General features: G+C 23.4%; 1 protein-coding gene across 1 annotated transcript; it reads right to left on the reverse strand.

Annotated features, from left to right (window-relative positions):
- Nucleotides 1-356: 356 nt before the first annotated feature.
- LOC148549755 (naringenin 8-dimethylallyltransferase 2, chloroplastic-like) lies at nt 357-16,654 on the reverse strand. Its single transcript, XM_088497492.1, has 13 exons — nt 16,499-16,654; nt 15,123-15,170; nt 12,583-12,881; nt 11,941-12,027; nt 10,885-10,959; nt 7,654-7,737; nt 7,493-7,582; nt 6,190-6,291; nt 5,256-5,351; nt 1,977-2,048; nt 1,794-1,889; nt 1,384-1,491; nt 357-602 (listed from the first exon to the last, which is right to left on the reverse strand). Exons 1-13 carry the CDS (start codon nt 16,554-16,556, stop codon nt 561-563), a joined length of 1,257 nt encoding a protein of 418 aa, XP_088353618.1. The 5' UTR covers nt 16,557-16,654; the 3' UTR covers nt 357-560.
- Between the last annotated feature and the right edge of the window lie 1,608 nt (nt 16,655-18,262).

Genomic DNA, 18,262 nt, shown 5'->3' on the forward strand with positions numbered 1-18,262 from the left:
CAAATAGTGTGAAAATGATGCTAATGTATAATTCTATAGATACCGCCGTTTGTAGTAGTGTTTTTAAATTAATTTTATAGATATTTTATTCTTTTTAAAATCACATTCAAATATTCATTTAAAATATAATTAAATAATTTTAAACATAAAGGGATATTTTATTCTTTTTAATACTAATCTTAAAATACTATTTTTAAAAATATTAAAAAATGCTTTAACCTTTTTTCAAAAATTAACTAAAGAAATATTTTAGTCTTGTGTGTTGATTAATTTGAAGCGAATTTTAATATTAAAGAACATATTATGTTTTTTTAAAATAAAAATAAAAAATATATATTTTGATATAATTTATATAATTCACCTGTCAGTTTCTCATTATGTCATATATTTATTATATCAATACATTTTTATTTCTGCCTACGGAAACACCTATTATCTATCTTATGAAAACAGTAATTTATTTGAACAAAAATATATAATAAAGTTGCACAAAAATTCATCTAGTTGAAACGTATGGAAAATGCTGCACCATTTATTAAATCCACAATCTCACTAGTTCTTCAACGAACAAAGAGTACAAGGACACTTTCCACAGTTACAAGCTGCAAACAAAAAATATGAAAGCGATAAATCTCATAACTCTAGTCTTCACAAGCATAATAGTTTTATCCATACAGTCGCTTAATTGAGAAAGAATTGAAATAAATTAAGTCAAGAAACAAATCCAAAGTTCCAAAAATCAGATCAGTATAAAGGTTAAAAAATTTAGAAATTTAACCAAAATTTAGCTAGGGTAGTTGAATTGAAATAATAAAATAAAATAATATATATATATATATATATATATGTATAAAATATATATTTTAATTAAAATATAAGAAGTTAATTTTAAAACTAGCTTTTGGTTTTATTGGATCAAACACAAACGATCTTTAATTTTTTTAACATGGAAAGAAATGGAGCTAAAAAAATGGAGCCACTCCATTTACATAATCAATTTATCGTACAAAATTCAATAACAAGCAAAATGTATTCGCCCATAAAATAATACCTCATACTGTTTTATATATTAAGAGCTTGTTTAGAAATCAGTTAATATGAAAAAAAATTATTTAAAAAAAACAATTTATTTTTATTTAAAATTTAATTTCATAATTTAAAATTATTATAATATATTAATAGAATAGAATTTAAATTTAAAAAATGTGTGAATAGATTTGAAAATCAGATTTTTTTATTTAATTTACAAATAAAGAAAAAATTAAAATTAAAATTTTCAAAGAAATTCAAATATTCATTTTTAATTATTTCAAAAAAAAAAACTCTTGAGTGAATTCTAATTTTTAGCATTTCAAACAAACTCTAAATAAATTTATTACTTACCTTAAACATAAACATATGAAAGGACTGCAATGAATCTTTGCTTGATAAATCTACCGAATTAACAGCGTGATTCCAAACGTATAAAATCATGATGACATGTGTCAAAACCTAACAAATTAAAAGTTACAACAAATTTAAGAATTAAGATATTGATAAATTGAATAAAAGAATTAGAGTAAAATGCCTTATTTTCTATAAAAATGGTCTAAACCCCAAAATAGTTTATTCGAAATAATATCATTATTATTGAAACTTTTGGAATAGATTAATATACATTGTGAATTTTCATTAGTTTTTCTATGTAAAAATTTGTGAAGAGAGAGGCTAACTATAAACTGAGGCACATTTTTTATTATTACACACTAATAATTAATTATAATAATCTATATATGCAAATATCACGTTATTACCGTAACAATTTTGCTCCATAAAACAGGAGATAATGCTCCCATTGTGATAGCAATTCCATAAGCCATTTGAATAAGTGATATACATAGCCAGAATACCTAGAAAAAGATAAATAATGAATACATCTGGATATATAATATACCAAAACCTCATATTTAGAAAATACAGGAAAGAAAAATAATTACCTGCTTAACACCCAAGCGTATTGCCAAAGTTTTCAAGCCTGCTGCCTTGTCTCCTTCAACATCCCCTAAATCCTGTTTCTCACCAAAGTGTTAAATCTTGTGTATAAACACTTCCAATAAAAAAGTATTAAAGTTAATGTTTTTTAAGATTATTGTTACATACACAAATATTTTTTATAATAGTCAAGTCCAGCCAAGTTAACTTAGACTGTATTTGGTTCTAAAAATAAGATAAGACAAAACATTAAAAACAAAACACAAAAGATAAAAACATAAAATTAGTGTTTTGTATTTTGTTTGGTGATAAATTAAAATAAATTATGAAAATTTAATTTATTTTAATTTTTTTATTCAAAAAATTTTGTATTTATTGTTATGGAGGAGAAACAAAAAAAATAAACAAAAGTTGTAAACTTTTATAAGAAAAAAAAAACAAAAACACAAAAAGTTTTAATTGCGAGATATATATTTTTGGCGAAAGTTAGTGCACTTCAGACAAAATAAAGAGTGCAGTATTTTTTAAGAATTAATTTACTATCAAAAGTTATGAGGTAAATTAAATTTATTTATTATTATTTTTTTTATTGTCATGTGCTGAACAAACAAATTGACACAGACAAACAAAACTAATCCCCTCTTTCAAGCACCAGGAAAGTACTCGGTAATTTGATGGAACTTTCTTATTATTCTGTTACTAACGATGATGTCTTCAAACATCTTCATTGTTGGTGGTACCCGGCGATAGAATTAAACGTTCTTGAACCCACTCCCTTTTACTTCTGCCATAAATGACCTTTCAAACCCAAAAAATTGCTCCCATGAAAGAGGGAGACGACTGTCTGTCGTCGCTATTGACTGGCTAACTACAAACGTAAAACCGATTATGGAGAAGAACCCTGTCTCCATGAAAGTGCCATGACTCCATTAATTTTAAAATACTAATTTACACTTATAGATTATTTGAAATTCTTTGATTGTATTAAAAATTAAAAATATTAATTTAATATTAAAATAAATTAATCTTTAAAAAAAATTAAAATACTCTTTTAGAATAAAAATTAAAATATTCTTTGAGAATAAATATTTTTTATTTATATTAAAAATTATAAATTTAAACTTAAAAAAAACTAAAATATCCTTGTAATTAATTTTTATAAGAACACAATATTAAAGTAATTTTATAAGAACTAATTCGTATTATTTAATTGTAATAGAAATTAAAAATTTAAAATAATTTTAAAATTATTAAAATATTTTTATATTTAATTTTTAAGATATTAAAATAGTCTTTTAGGATTAATTTTAGAAATAATAAAATACTCATTTAAGATTAGAGTTGTTTAATTATGTTTAAAATTTTATATTATAATTTTAAAATATTAAAATATTTCTTTACAAAAAAATATATTTAACTATTTTTGTTTGTTTCATTCTTTATATTTATCATAAATAAAAAAGATATTAAGACATAACTCAATCTTATACACATTTTACACTAAATATAACACAAAGAATTATGTAGTCTCTGTCGTTTTTCAGTTTTTATCTTTCAGTCTTTCTCTCAGTATATAATTTTATTTATATTTAAGAAGCTAGTTTAGTTTTAGATAGATAAATAACTAATGAGATTATTATTATTATTATTATTATTATTATTATTATTATTATTATTATTATTATTATTATTATTGTTTATTTTTTATGTAAGTATATTTATTTTTTTAATTAAATTTATATAATACAAAATTTTTTATCATTGTGTTTATATTTAGGATAAAATACATAATTAAATTAAACTCAAAATAATATTACACGATTCACCCAAAAAGAGAAACGTTACATAGATCACCCAAGTGCATATTTCTATATAAATCGAATGAGATGCATTCGATTTATAAATTCCTATAGTAAATTTGAATTACCAAGACGAATGCAAATCGAATTAGTTAGAGTCGATTTATGCATACATGTTAGTCACCCAATAAATCGAATCAGTTACAATGGAGATTTATACATTCGATTTACATAAAAATATGCACTTGGGTTATCTGTATAAAATTTTTTTTGGGTGAATTATGTAATATTATTTTAGGTTTGGTTTAATTATGTATTTTATCCTTATATTTAATAGTATAATTTTGTTTCACACAAAATAAACTTATTATATGTTTGTTTGCTTTTTAAGTGAGTACATATATTTTTTTAATTAAATTTATATAATACAAAATCTTTTATCATTGTCTTCATATTTAATGTTATAATTTTGTTTCGCACAAAATAAAATTATTATATATTTGTTTACTTTTTACGTCATATATATATATATATATTAATTAAATTTATATAACACAAAATTTTTTATCGTTATGTTCATATTTAATATTATAATTTTTTTACACAAAATAAAATTTATTTAAATTTTAATATTATATACATAATATATATTTAATATTATTTTTTCTAAGATTCTAATATATCTTTTTTTTCTGGATTTGGTGTATGAATTTTTAACTTATTTCTTATGTATTAATTATTTTAATTCTAAAGTTCAATATTTTTTTTTTGTACAAACATGTTATAAAATTAATATTCATATGCTATTTTTATGTTTTGGACTTCAGCCCAATTTCTAATACTTACAAAAAAAGTCCAAGTTTTATAAAAAAAGTGGTTAACCTAATTAATAGGTTACCTTTTTAAATTCAAGCCATTCAAATAAAATATAATAAATAAAAAATTTAAATTTAATAAACTAACAAAGTGTGCAGTATTCCATACTTAATAAGGAGCGTTTAAGAATGAACCTCTACAAAAATGCAAAAAAAAAAAAATTCTTCTACTATTGCAGTTTTTTTCTTTTTTGTTCTTGCTTCTTTTTCTTTGGTTCACAATTTTTTTTATTTCTCCTCTTATTATTCTTGTTCTTTTTGGAAAAAGAGAAAAAAAGAAAAACATAGCGAAAAAAGAAGAAGAGGGGAAGGGAAGAACATAAAAAGATGTACAAGAGAAACAAGGAGAAGGGAGAAGAAAAAAATGCAGACAAAAAAAAATGTAGACAAAAAATGTGTACGAAAAAAAAAGAAATAGAAGAACAAGAGTGTATATATATATATATATCAACTTTGTTGGATTTAATTATAAAAAGAGAAAGTTTAGGAGTGGCATTTTTATTAAAATTTTGCTAATATTTAACCAGTAAAAAAAAAGAGTAATCTCATACTATTAAAAATAATTTTACATTATTAAAAACATTAGTATTTCTGTTGTAGGAAATTTTACCTTTGATATTGATATTACTGTGTAGAGACAACCTATGACAAAACAACTAAGAAGCATAGATCTTGAAAATGTAGCTGCCTTTTTGAGCACAAAGATCTGAGCATCGCATGTATTTGAAAAAAAAAATTGCATTAGTCTTCATGAAAATTGCATTAATCAAAACTAAATGAAGTAGTCTTCAGAACCCATATTAAAAGCCACTAAAGTTTATGTCATGATGAACTATTAAGACAACCTACAATTTTGGTTAAAGATGTTGTCTATTTAATAATTATGTGTTCCAATATTTAATATGTGATAGCAACTTCGAAGTATGAATTCATATTTAAAGAAGCAATTGAATAATGTATTAAAGATTTTATTTTTATGTATTATTAGTATAATTACACAAAATATCGAATAATGTTATCACATCAATAAAAATAATAAAAATACTACTTGCATACTAAATATTAGTTACCAAATAAGTGACGTATACATACATATGTAATTTAAGTCATTTTTAATATATATTTTATACTAGTAAATAATTTTAGTGGTTAATTTTAATGTATATTTAATATAATTATAAAAATAATTACGGTTTAAACTTATTGCTTAAATATTTAATTAAACACATTAACCCAACTGCACAATTGTATACTTTTTTTTTACATTATTGTATTAAAATTGAACTAATTTATTAAAGTATTTGTAAACACATCCAAATTTATTTTACTTATATTTCATAGATAGAAATTCTTTTTTTTTTCACAGCATTCTCCAACCTAACAGATTAAAGACTAATCCGTCCCAGTAAATAGGAACCTTTTTTTATTATAATGGTCGTGGAACCTCCATTTTTAAGATGAAAAATCTCATATGTTTAATAATATTTGAAAAAAAAATTGAATCAAAATTTACTCTCTAAAAATTATAGTTTATAAGAAAATACCTTCATGTGTAGAAAAGGTCCTAAATGAAATGATGCCATCATAGACATTGCATTAGATAGTACTGTGAGAATTGTAGATCTCTTCCATCTTAATAAAGGCAACTGAAAAGTATATATATAAATAGTTACAATTTACAAACACAAATTAACACACAAAATGTCGACCATAGTAAAGTCAACGAGGAGAGAGAGAGCGAGAGAGAGACTATTTTTTTTTTGTGTGTTGACAGAGAACAACTTAACATACATATATAAGATTCTTTTTAGAAAAAGAAATACATAAAATTATGATAAAAAATATATTATAATATCATATGAAAGAAATTTGCCATTGACTCTAGTAGAATTCATCATAATAACTTAAGAATAAATTAGATATTAAAATGTTATTTGTGTTACGTGGTAGTTTTTTTTATGTAAATTAAGGTATTACTTATTTATAGAAATAATTAAATAATAAATACTTAATATTTTATTATTAAAAAATATCAATCAATATTAATTTAATTAATAGACAAATATTATAATATTCTCTAACATGCTTCGAAAAAAAATTAACATTGTTTCTCAATTATGGGTTGGATACAACTTTGACTAAAACAAGAAAGAAGATCAATAACATAGTGGAAAAGCATATTTTAATTTCAAGGGCTTATAGAGGCCATCAAAGTAATTTGGTTAAAAAAAATTATTCAATAAATATAATAAAAATTCAATTTTTAAATTCCTTAGAAATCTTTATAAGCATAATATTTATTAATTAAATTCATTAAATTATAGAATATCTATCTCAATATTATTTTAAAAAGAATTTATATTAATAAATTGGGACAACAAGTATTTTAAAAATTGATTTTTTAAATTTTTTAAAAATAATGTGAAAAGTAAGAAAAGAAAAAAAAGATGTAAAATTATATAATCTGAAAATTGTTGGGAATGAAATTTGAACCCACACAAACTTTTAAAAGAAAATTCTAACTTTAATAAGTAGTTAACTAAATAAATCATAAAGACAATTGTCTTATCATATGTACAACTAGTATTTATTAAAGAAGAGTGTTAGGGGCAGCAACTTTTGTGTTTTGTAATTATCAATTGGCCATTAATAGTGTTTTTAATGGTGTGAGATTACATCTAACACTAATAGCCACAAAACATAAAAATTGCTAGCCCCTAGATTTTCTCTTTATTAAATACTTGGGAGTCATAGTCTTTACTCCTTAACCCGTTACTTATATTTATAAGCAGAAAATAAAATTTAAAAACAATTTTTTGTTTTGTTTTAACTTTTAAAGAAACTCACATTAATTGAATATGCAGTCATTAGCCCTGCACTAGCAATAATACTCCAAATTAATGGCTTTGATCCTACCATCCATGCAAGTCCAAGACTCTGCACAAAAGCATATATATGATTTATGAGAAATAATAATAAGTTGTTGAAAGTGATGACCTATAAGATACCGTAAGTAGAGTCGATGCCACAAGTATAGCTCCAAATGTCAAGGAATATTCTCCGGTTGCCAAAGGAAGATCTGGTTTATTAATCTACACAAAATTTATAGGGTTAAATAATAAGAAATAATAAGACAACAAAATATGCAACGCAACAAGCAATAAGGTTACAAAAACCTATATTTAGGCTTTTTTTATTAATATAAAATAATAAAAATTTAAAATTATCAGAATCTCCTAAATCAAATTTTGCTATTTAATACCCTCTTTCTATTATTATATAAATCGTTTCAGAATTTTGTGGTTTAAGTTAAATAATAAAACGTTAGTCTCTGAGACGATTTGTTTTTTAATTTTTTCAAAAAATAAACATAAATGGTGCCAACGTTGTGGGTTTCCAAAATTGACTACTAAGCAGGTTTATGTGTTTTTGGCCTAAAACACACTAGCTTAGCTTGGGACAATTTACTCGTTGAAGGTAAAATACAATAGACTAACACGATATATGAACGAAAAGTTAAAACAAAATAGATTGAGACAATTTATGTAAACAATAAATCTATAAATAAACGAGTATATGGTGCACTCTTACAAATGTATGTGAAATTTCGGGAGAGATAACCAGCCACCAGCTAATAAATTGATATAATATAAATTACAAATAAAACTTTTAATATTTTTTATATTTAATAAAAGTCTCTTATTTTGTATACCATAAAGATATTATATTCTTAATTTATTTTTAGTTAAATATTTTTGTGTAAAATTTTGATAATTAATAAACAGAAACTAAAATTACCAAAATCTTACCAATGAGTTTCTGTTACGTGAATCCTCTAAATATTTTATGATTAGATTATTTTTTTTTATGAAATTTTTAGTACTCATTGTTCATATAAATTTTTTTAATCATCTTTATTGATATATATTTTTTTAGAGAACTTTTCTTTGTTATTTTTTTATTTGGTTTTGTATAACTTTATTATGTGTTTTTCAATTCGCATGTACTTTATTTATAATTATTATTTTTTTATAATATAAATTATTTATTTCATTAAAAAATTTAAATTTAAATAAAAAAATAGTACTAAAAATTATAATTAAAAGAGTATTAAATTTTAACACATAAATTTAAATTCTTTTTAAAAAATAAGAGTCAAAAGAGGATTAAAAAAATATAATTTTACGTAATATAAATTCATGTCCTTTTGAATAATATAAATTCATGTTCTTTTAAAATTTTTAGAATTTATTGCTCATATAAATTTTTTTAAATCATTTTTATTGATGCATATATTTTATAGAATTTTTTTGTTATTTTTTTATTTGACTTTGTATTATTTTTAATTATTTTTTTATAATTTTAATTATTAATTTTATTAGGAAGACAAAATTAAATAAAAAAAATTCTAAAAAAAGAGTACTTAATAAAATAAATACTAAATTTCAACATTTAACTTCTTTTGGCTTATAATTTTTTAGTATTCTTTTTTTATTTAATTTGATTTTTCTAGTAAAATATTTTCATAGTATAATTTTCATAAATAATTACAACCCACTACAATTTATTGGCAAAAATATCTCAAATTTTACTAGTCAATAAATCGATATAGTATGTTACAATAAATTGATATAATACAAATCACGTTTATAAGTATATACACCATAAATAATCTACATAAATCGTCCTAGCTAATTGTATTTTAGCTTTTCATTCATAAATCATGCTAACTTATTGTATTGTATTTACAACAAGTAAATCGTCACATGCTATTGTGTTTTAGGCCAAATCACATAAAGCTACTTAGCCTAGGATAATTTACATTCAACTTTGTTCTTACTCCACTATTTTGTCACGATTTATGTTTATTAGGGTATAATGTTTTACTATTTAATTTAAACTACAAAGCACGGGAACGATTTATATAATAATAAAAAGAGTATATTCAGATAACATAATTTAATTTAAAAGATTCTAATTATTTTAGATCTCCATCATTTTATATAAGTAAAAAAGTTCTATATTTATGATTATATGTTCGAGATATTAAAAAATACTGAGTTTAACTAAAATTAAATCAAACCATTTTAAAAAAATAGGTTTTTTTTTAAAGTGACGAACTGAATTGAAACCATCATTTTTTTTTTCATAAAAACAAAATTATAATAACCAGTGTTGTGATTTGGTTTTGGTTTCAAATTAAATAAAACTGGTTTTACAAAATAATATCTTTCTCTTTTAGAAAATTGTGCCAGTCATTTCACAACCTGATCATATCAATAGTATCAGTCAACTTAGTTATTCAGGTTGATTTTGTCAGCCTAATATCTTGGTCGCCTACATCAGATAACTAGATCAACCAGGAGGAGGATTGAATAATTTGTGCTGATTGTTTGGATTGATCGATTACTGATAGGGGTGGCAACGGGACGGGTAGGGGCGGGTTTTTGTCCTACCCGACCCCGTCTCACCCGACAAAAAATTCGCATGAAATCCGCTCTGCTCTATCCGTGGGTAGTAAAATGTTAAACCCTAACTCGCTCTTGCAGGTATTCGCTCCACCCCTACCCGCCCCTATAATTATTAAATACAACAAATAAAATAAAATTTTAAAAATTATATAACCACCATTTACATACATAACATAAATTAAAGTAAAAATTTATATATGATATAATATTATTAATCATTTTACTAATTATTTTATATATACCGGAGCGGATTTAACCTAAACCCGCCCCGAGCGGATAGGGGCGGGATGGGTACCCGCGGATTCGGGTAGTGTTGACACCCCTAATTACTGATGAGTTAAACCAGTTATTTATATATAAACCGATTAAAATTAATTTTATGTGCTAAAAATTTTTTTTTTATATAAAGCACTTTGAACTGATTTTTAAATTTAAAACTGATTTTATTTATATAAATTATTGTGAATTAGTGCACTATATATACTATAAACGGATTTAAAATCAATATACTATAGATGTGAAAAAATAATTTAATATAATTTTTAAATCATTTTAAATAATCTGGTGCAGATGAGTTTATAAACATCACTACAAACACCTACTATATGTTAACCAAGACAATTTGATGAATGTAACTTTATATGTATATATATTGAACAAATGCTTATTAGAGATTAAAAAAAAAACAACTAATTAGCTCAAAATGTGTATGTCTATTTAAGCAAAGAAAATTTAACTTATGGTTGACTTTTATTAATAACTACATACCTTGTCTATTTCAACGTCAGCTACTTGATTCACTCCCATAATAAATTGAAACGTGAAGAAGAAAGGTACCATATACTGAAACATGAGAAAAAATTTGAGAGTATTAAACTATTTTAAAAGAATAAATACAGAAACCACCTTTTGGTTAGTTAATATTAGTTAACGAAAATTATTATTTTAGTTTAATTTTTAAAAAGGTTTAAAATTTAGGATTAGAATTTAAAATTTAGAATTTAAAAATTAAAGTTAAGGATTTAAAATTAGAATTTATTATTCAGAATAAAAAATATAATTTTAATTAAACTTTTTTAGAAAAGTAAAACTACACATTATAAAATAGAGAGAGAAAAAAACCAATTTTTAGGCAGGATATGGAAAACAAATAGGAATTAGGAATTACTTCAAACAAAATATCATACAAGACCGAATGTTGTTACAGATGTTGATAGAAGGATATGATGCAAATAAAATCTCTTTAAACATTAAGAATAAAAATAAAATATTAGGAACAAAATAAAAAACAATGGTAAACACTTGGAACAAGACCAAACGTTATCTCAAAGCTTAACACATATAATAATACATTTTCTACCACGGAGAAATAGATACATAATGCCTAGAAATCATTTTGATTTTTAAATTATACAAAGGGTAAGTAATTTGAAATAAATCAATTTATACAAGACTAACAAATAAATTAATTTTAAAAATAATTAATTTGAAGTTTCTAATAATCCTAAAAGCAAGAAATACAAACATACTTGAAATTTGTTACTACCATATAAATTCAAATTTATGTTATTTATTGGGCAGAATATTCATCTCTCTTAACTTTAAATATGTTTTGAAATTTTTATAAACCTATTATTTTTATATTAATAACCGAAACTTAGCACTTTTCTACAATAAAAAGATGCATGTAATGTACTATTAAATTTATTTCTTTTGTTCTTTCTCTACTCATTGAATAATATCTATTATGAAATTAGTTAAAATACAATTATAATCGTAAAATTCATATTAAATAAATTATCTAAGTTGTTAATTAGAGCCCACCTGCAAGATTCCTTTTACAAGTAATATTGGAGATATCTCTGAAAAATTATCCACAGCAAGAAATGACGAAGAAAGTCCTACTGGTATCTGTTCAAAACAAATAAAATCGACAATTGATAATAATGACAAATTTTTATTTAGGGTGTGTTTGATTGAAAGGTAAAAGTAAAATAAATAATTCAATATATATAAAATGTTACACAATGCTACCTCAACCAGACACACCATTAAGTATTAATAATATAGAGAAGAATAAATTAAAATGATTTAGTTTTTAATGTTTAAGGTCAAGTTCTAACTTTGTCTCTAATATTTGAAGCGTTTTATTTTTATTACCAAATATTTTATTTTTTTTATTTTAATCCTTTGGTTGAAAATAAAATTTTTTTACTAAAAATATTATTTTTTCATTATAATTTTTTTTAAATAGCAATAAAAATATAATTATATATAGTTATCATAGTGACTATGGTAGTAATTTGAGAACGAAAATGACAGAATAATAATAAAAAAATAACAATAGAAAGAAAATTGAAATAAAATATTCAAAATAAAATAGAACATTTTAAATATCAGAAATAAAATTTAAATTTAAATTAAATGTTAAAGACTAAAACAATATAAATTAAGAATGAGACTAACCATCATGCCAAAGAATACATAAAGTCTGCTAAACTTGAGAAAAACAAGCAGTGCCCTTTTAATAGACTCTAGAGAGTGATTTTGTGATTTTTCATGAGTTTGTGGTTCAGATTCATGTGATTGTGCAGAAGATGTTGCATTTATTAAGGATCTTTTGTCAATTTTATGATGAGTTGTAGATCCTCCTTCAATGCCTTTATAATGGAGCTTTGAAATGTTGTGCTGCAAACATGTCTTCATACTCTGCTCTTTTGTGACATTCCTGTTATTCTGCCATAAAGCTCTTGTTTCATAAGAACCTGGCAAGTCAAATTAATTTTCGTATTAGCACTGGCCTTAAGAATATAATTGAGACCCTAATTAACTATTTATCTACTGAGACAATTAATAATAGATAGTTGTTTCAACTGTAGTGCACTAGTCACATATATATGACATCTTGCGCAACTTCATTGTAATAATGCTATTATCATTTTAATTTGGGCAAAAAATAGAAATAAGCCAAACGAAAAAATAATTTACCGTGAATCAGGCAAAACGAAAACAGCTTCATAAATTCACCAATGCAATCAGCTACAATCGAATTCCATTTCCACATAATTCGAACCAGCTGGGTTCGAATTATACACAAACACACGCACATACTAATTCGAACCAACTTGGTTCGAAATTATACACAAACACACGCACACACTAATTCGAACCAGCTTGGTTTGAATTACCCAAAGTAATTCATGGTATAATTCGAATTATGCTGTTAAAAATTTAATAATTTATTAAAAAAATTTATTAAAAAAATAATTTAAAAATTAAAAAAATATATATTTTATTTCATACGTTAAAAAAAGCTAATAAAATATTTAATTACGATACTTCTTTAAAATATTAATGAGCTATCAATTCGAATTCCATACAATACTTTTCTGTCCATTTTTAATAACTCATGAATATTTTTTAATAAATTTTTTTAATAAATTTTTTTAATTATACTATACAAAATATTTTTTTGTGGTATAATTTAAATAAATTTATTAAAAAATATTCTATGTAGTATAATTTAAAAAATTTATTAAAAAAATTTATTAAAAAATATTCATGAGCTATTAAAAATGGACAGAAAAGTATTGTATGGAATTCGAATTGATAGCTCATTAATATTTTAAAGAAGTCTCGTAATTAAATATTTTGTTAGCTTTTTTTTAACGTATGAAATAAAATATATTTTTTTAATTTTTAAATTATTAATTTTTTAACAGCATAATTCGAATTATACCATGAATTACTGTGTGTGTAATAATCAAACTGGTTCGAATTAGTGTGTGCGTATGTTTGTATATAATTCGAACCAAACTGGTTCGAATTAGTGTGTGCGTGTGTTTGTGTATAATTCGAACCCAGTTGGTTCGAATCATGTAGAAATGGAGTTTGAATTTAGTTGGTTCGAACTACATATAAACCTGTATTGATGGATTCATGAAGCAGTTTTCATTTTGGCTGATTCGTGTAAATTTTTACTCCCCTTGGCTTATTATTGTGATTTGTTCTTTTAACTTTCTATGACAAAACAATTGTTAAAAGGTTAAAATTGTAAGCATATTTTTATCCCACATCATATTGCAAGCAGTGACCTACTTACATTAATAGCCGGATTTTGTTTTAATAAAAAATAAAATTCCATGTTTACACTTAGGTTTGGATTAGAGGTGGGGGTGTTGGTGGTGCAGTTGGGTAGCAGTGCTGAGGGTGCATGATGCAACGGAATGACACTTTAATGATATGTATATGCTAAGGGTAAAAATTGGATAAACGAGTTAATCAAACAAAAAATTAAGAATAGAGATAGAATTAAATTTTATCAAAAATATTTAAGATAAAATTAAATAAATTAAGTATTATTTTTTAAAAAATATTAAAAATAAAAAGTAAATTTTATTCTAATTTTTAAAATATATATCAATATAAATATAAGATTTAATTTACTTATTTAAAAAATTCAATTAATTATTTAAAAATGCATATCTGATATATTTGAACAGATACACAAGACTGTAAGTTGAAAAATCAAAATTCATACTAATTTGACTAATTTTAGATTAATTATTATTATTATTATTATTATTATTATTATTATTATTATTATTATTATTATTATATATGTTGGATAGAAACAAGGATTAACTAATATATGGATAGATACGCATGTATGTCTGGATGATCTTTTTTAGAGTCTAATTTTTATTTTATTAAAATATTTAATGTTAGGTTTATATTAAAATTAATTATAAATATTTTATGGAAAAGTCTAGGGGCCGGCAATTTTAATAAATTTTAGCCAGTATGTAACCAGCAAAGAAAGGTGAGCCATTGGATGAAATCTCACACCAATCTCACACCATCAAATCATCATTGATAACTAGTTAATGGTTAACAATCACAAAAGTTGTTGGCCACTAACATTGCTCATATTTTATTAACTAGTATCAGTAATACACAGAATATGGAGAGAGAGAATATGGAGAGAGAGAGAGAGAGCGCCATACTTGCATAGTAATATGTGGCGAATTTCTTACTCTTCCAGCAACTTCCACCTGACAATTTCACTATTGTTAACAAGCAAATAGGAAGACAGAAAAATTTACTAATAGTTATAATTTCAAGATTGCATCAATAATAAAAATTCCACAGCCATGATTTCTTATTTATCTGAAACTCTTTCTTTCCTTCATTTATAATTTGAGACAACTTTAATTTGTAGTTTTATTTTGTCTGTTTCAATTATCACTCTATATTTTATTGAGTAATACTGAAAAATCAAAATAATAATTTAATTAAAATATTATATTTAATTTAATATTTATAATTTTATATATGTAATATTTATAGTTATATATTTATTATATCTAATATTATGTATTTATTATAACAATAATTAATAAATACAAACAAAAAACAAAAAAGATAAATTATGATTATTTTTTACACTAAAATATTAAAACTAAGTTTTCAATTTTTCATGTCTCCAATGTTATTTTTTTATTTTCATCATTAGTAAAATCCCTGAATATTTATGAAATTAAAATGCAGATCTGATGGGTTATGTAAATAATAAAAAAGAGAAATATTAAGAGGCCAAGAAATATTTTTTAGCTAACATTTTGAATCAATATCTTAATTTTATACTATTAAAATTTAAAATTTATGGTTTAGAATTAAAATCTTTAATGTTTATCATTAGTCAAATATTAGTAAAGATAATAAATTTTGGAAAAGTATAGGGTACCAACATATTATCTGCCAACTTCTGCCAACTCTTATTTATAATTGTGTTTCATGGAAGTGTGTTCGTAGATGTGTCTAATAATTAATATATTTTAAATACATATATAAAGAGACACATCCAGAAAATATATCTATAAAGACACTTCTATTAAACACAGCTATAAAAAAGACATTTTTATTAGACACATCCACAAACACACTTCCATGAAACACAATTATAAATAAGAGTTGGCAGAAGTTGGCAGATATGCTGTTGGTAACGTAGCGGAACCGATAAATTTTATTAGTGATATAACTTTATTTTATATACAAAAAAAGGGTCCATTATTGGTCGCGTCATATATAAGTGTTGCTCTACGTGAAACTTAGTTGAAAACTTGAAATCTTATCAAATTGGTAGAAGCCTTTTAACGATTTTTGTTTTTCATAATCAAAATCCAAAGCTAAAATGATTGGTTACGGACTAAGGTAATTATTATCATCTCCCAAACATTCTTGGATGCATGATGTATTATATTGCTTTGTGACCATTCTTGTGTACAAAAGAAGACAATTCACTCATTAAATGGAAAATAATAGCATTATTATCATAATTAATTCAAAAGAGAAGAAGTAGAAGAAGGAAGAAGATGTGTACCAACAGTGTTGATGGAAGAAGTTGATCTGGGAATTGAGACCAAATGCCCGAAAGCCATTAGAAATGAAATCAGCTAATTAGTGTTATTTGAAATTGAAGTTGCAATTAGAGCATCAAATCATTAAGTAATAACTAATTTTCTAACAAGTTGCTATCCACCGGATATTATCTTTTTATTTCTAAAAGTTTTCTTTCTTCCAACGGCGTATATACTATATATATTCTTGTACTAAATTATTGTTTTTTTTCTTCAACTTTTACTAACTCAACGACGACTATAGCACGCAGCTCTACTAGTTTGTTTGTTTGTTATTTTTTAAAGAGGAAATACAGAGAACAATGCTTTTTTTAACAACCTAAATAATAGGTTAAAAAAGTTAATTTTAATTTTAAAAATTAAAATTTAAATTAATTAAATATAATCTTTGTTAGTAGTCATGAAATACGACTCATTGTTCACATTGTTTGTATATTTTATTGTTCACCTAACATGATATATATATATATATATATTATTTAATTTATTTTTAATACATATATACTAATGACTGAGTGACTAATTTTGATGTATATTTAATATAACTTTTTTCCTTTTTTTCAAATTTAGTAGTCTTCGACAATAAATTTTTCTTTTATTTTTTCGGTCACCACCAACACTTGTCTTACAAGAAACCCTATTTTGTTCATGTGGATGTTGAATTTCCTTTCTCATTATTTTCTGTTCTCTAGCAAAATTTAATCTTTGATCTTTATTTGAGCATTTGTATTGTACCATTTAAAAAAAATAGATATATAAATGATTAGTCGATCATATTTTTTAAATTGTAATGCAATAATAATTCATAGTCTAAATTCTAATGCATGAACTACGTACTTATGCGAGAATGGACTCAATGCGGTTAACTAAATATTATCCATAAATTCTGCTGTTAGATAATTAATAAATTTATCCTAAGATTGACTTATTATTTACATTAAAATTAAAAATTACACTTATTTATTATCGTATATATTTTTTATCAATTGATTAAGTCGATTTTTTTTGAGTCGATTGGTGATTACATAAGTAAAGAGAAAACAAAAATTAAGTTCAATAATGATTATTTAATTTGGTCAACTAATAAACTTCTTTTAAATTAATTATCTATATAAATAATAACCATTAATTTAAAATTTAAGCAGTTACCAAGAATACAGTTACTATTAGTATGTATATGTCTTTGGCCAAGTTTAAAATCTTCTTTTGGATCGATCAATATCTACATAAATTATATATCACTATAATTTTAATATTCTAAAATAAATTTGATGGTTATCAGTGATAAAGAGAAAAGGAGTTGAATTTTGGCTTCTTTTTTAATTTTGCTTTTAACTTTAATTTTTGTTGAGATACTTTGAATAGAAATTTGGAGAATTTATAGTTTTATCTCTTGACACGACAAGAGTTAAAACAGAGTTACGTGCAAGAAGTGTTGTAGTGAAATGTTGCTGAGTGATAGAATCAAGAGATACTTTAGTTTTGTCTCCTATACCGCAGAACCAGAAACAGAGAAGAGAAAAAAGAATGACACACAGATGTATCATAGTTCAACTACTCAATGCAATGTAGCCTACATCCAGTCTCCATCACAATAGTGACGGAATTTCACTATCTTTCAACAGAATTACATTCACCAATTCTTCCTTAAGATTCTAACCAATCCTATTTGGGACAAATTCAGTTTCTAACCCAAACTAGACTTGACTAAGAACTCACCTTAACTT

This window comes from Arachis ipaensis, chromosome B8 (genome assembly GCF_059453495.1).
Source record: "Arachis ipaensis isolate K30076 ecotype BB chromosome B8, ASM5945349v1, whole genome shotgun sequence".
NCBI classification, from domain to species: Eukaryota; Viridiplantae; Streptophyta; class Magnoliopsida; order Fabales; family Fabaceae; genus Arachis; species Arachis ipaensis.

Bases quoted from the DNA above. Each gene is read 5' to 3' on its own strand.
- LOC148549755 (XM_088497492.1), bottom strand. From the start codon at position 16,556: ATGGCTTTCGGGCATTTGGTCTCAATTCCCAGATCAACTTCTTCCATC. The intron at 5,352-6,189 runs GTATTTTCTTAT...TGCGATGCTCAG, and splicing joins GACCTTTTCTACACATGAAG to ATCTTTGTGCTCAAAAAGGC. The intron at 603-1,383 runs GTAAGTAATAAA...TTTTGTTTGCAG, and splicing joins TTCATATGTTTATGTTTAAG to CTTGTAACTGTGGAAAGTGT.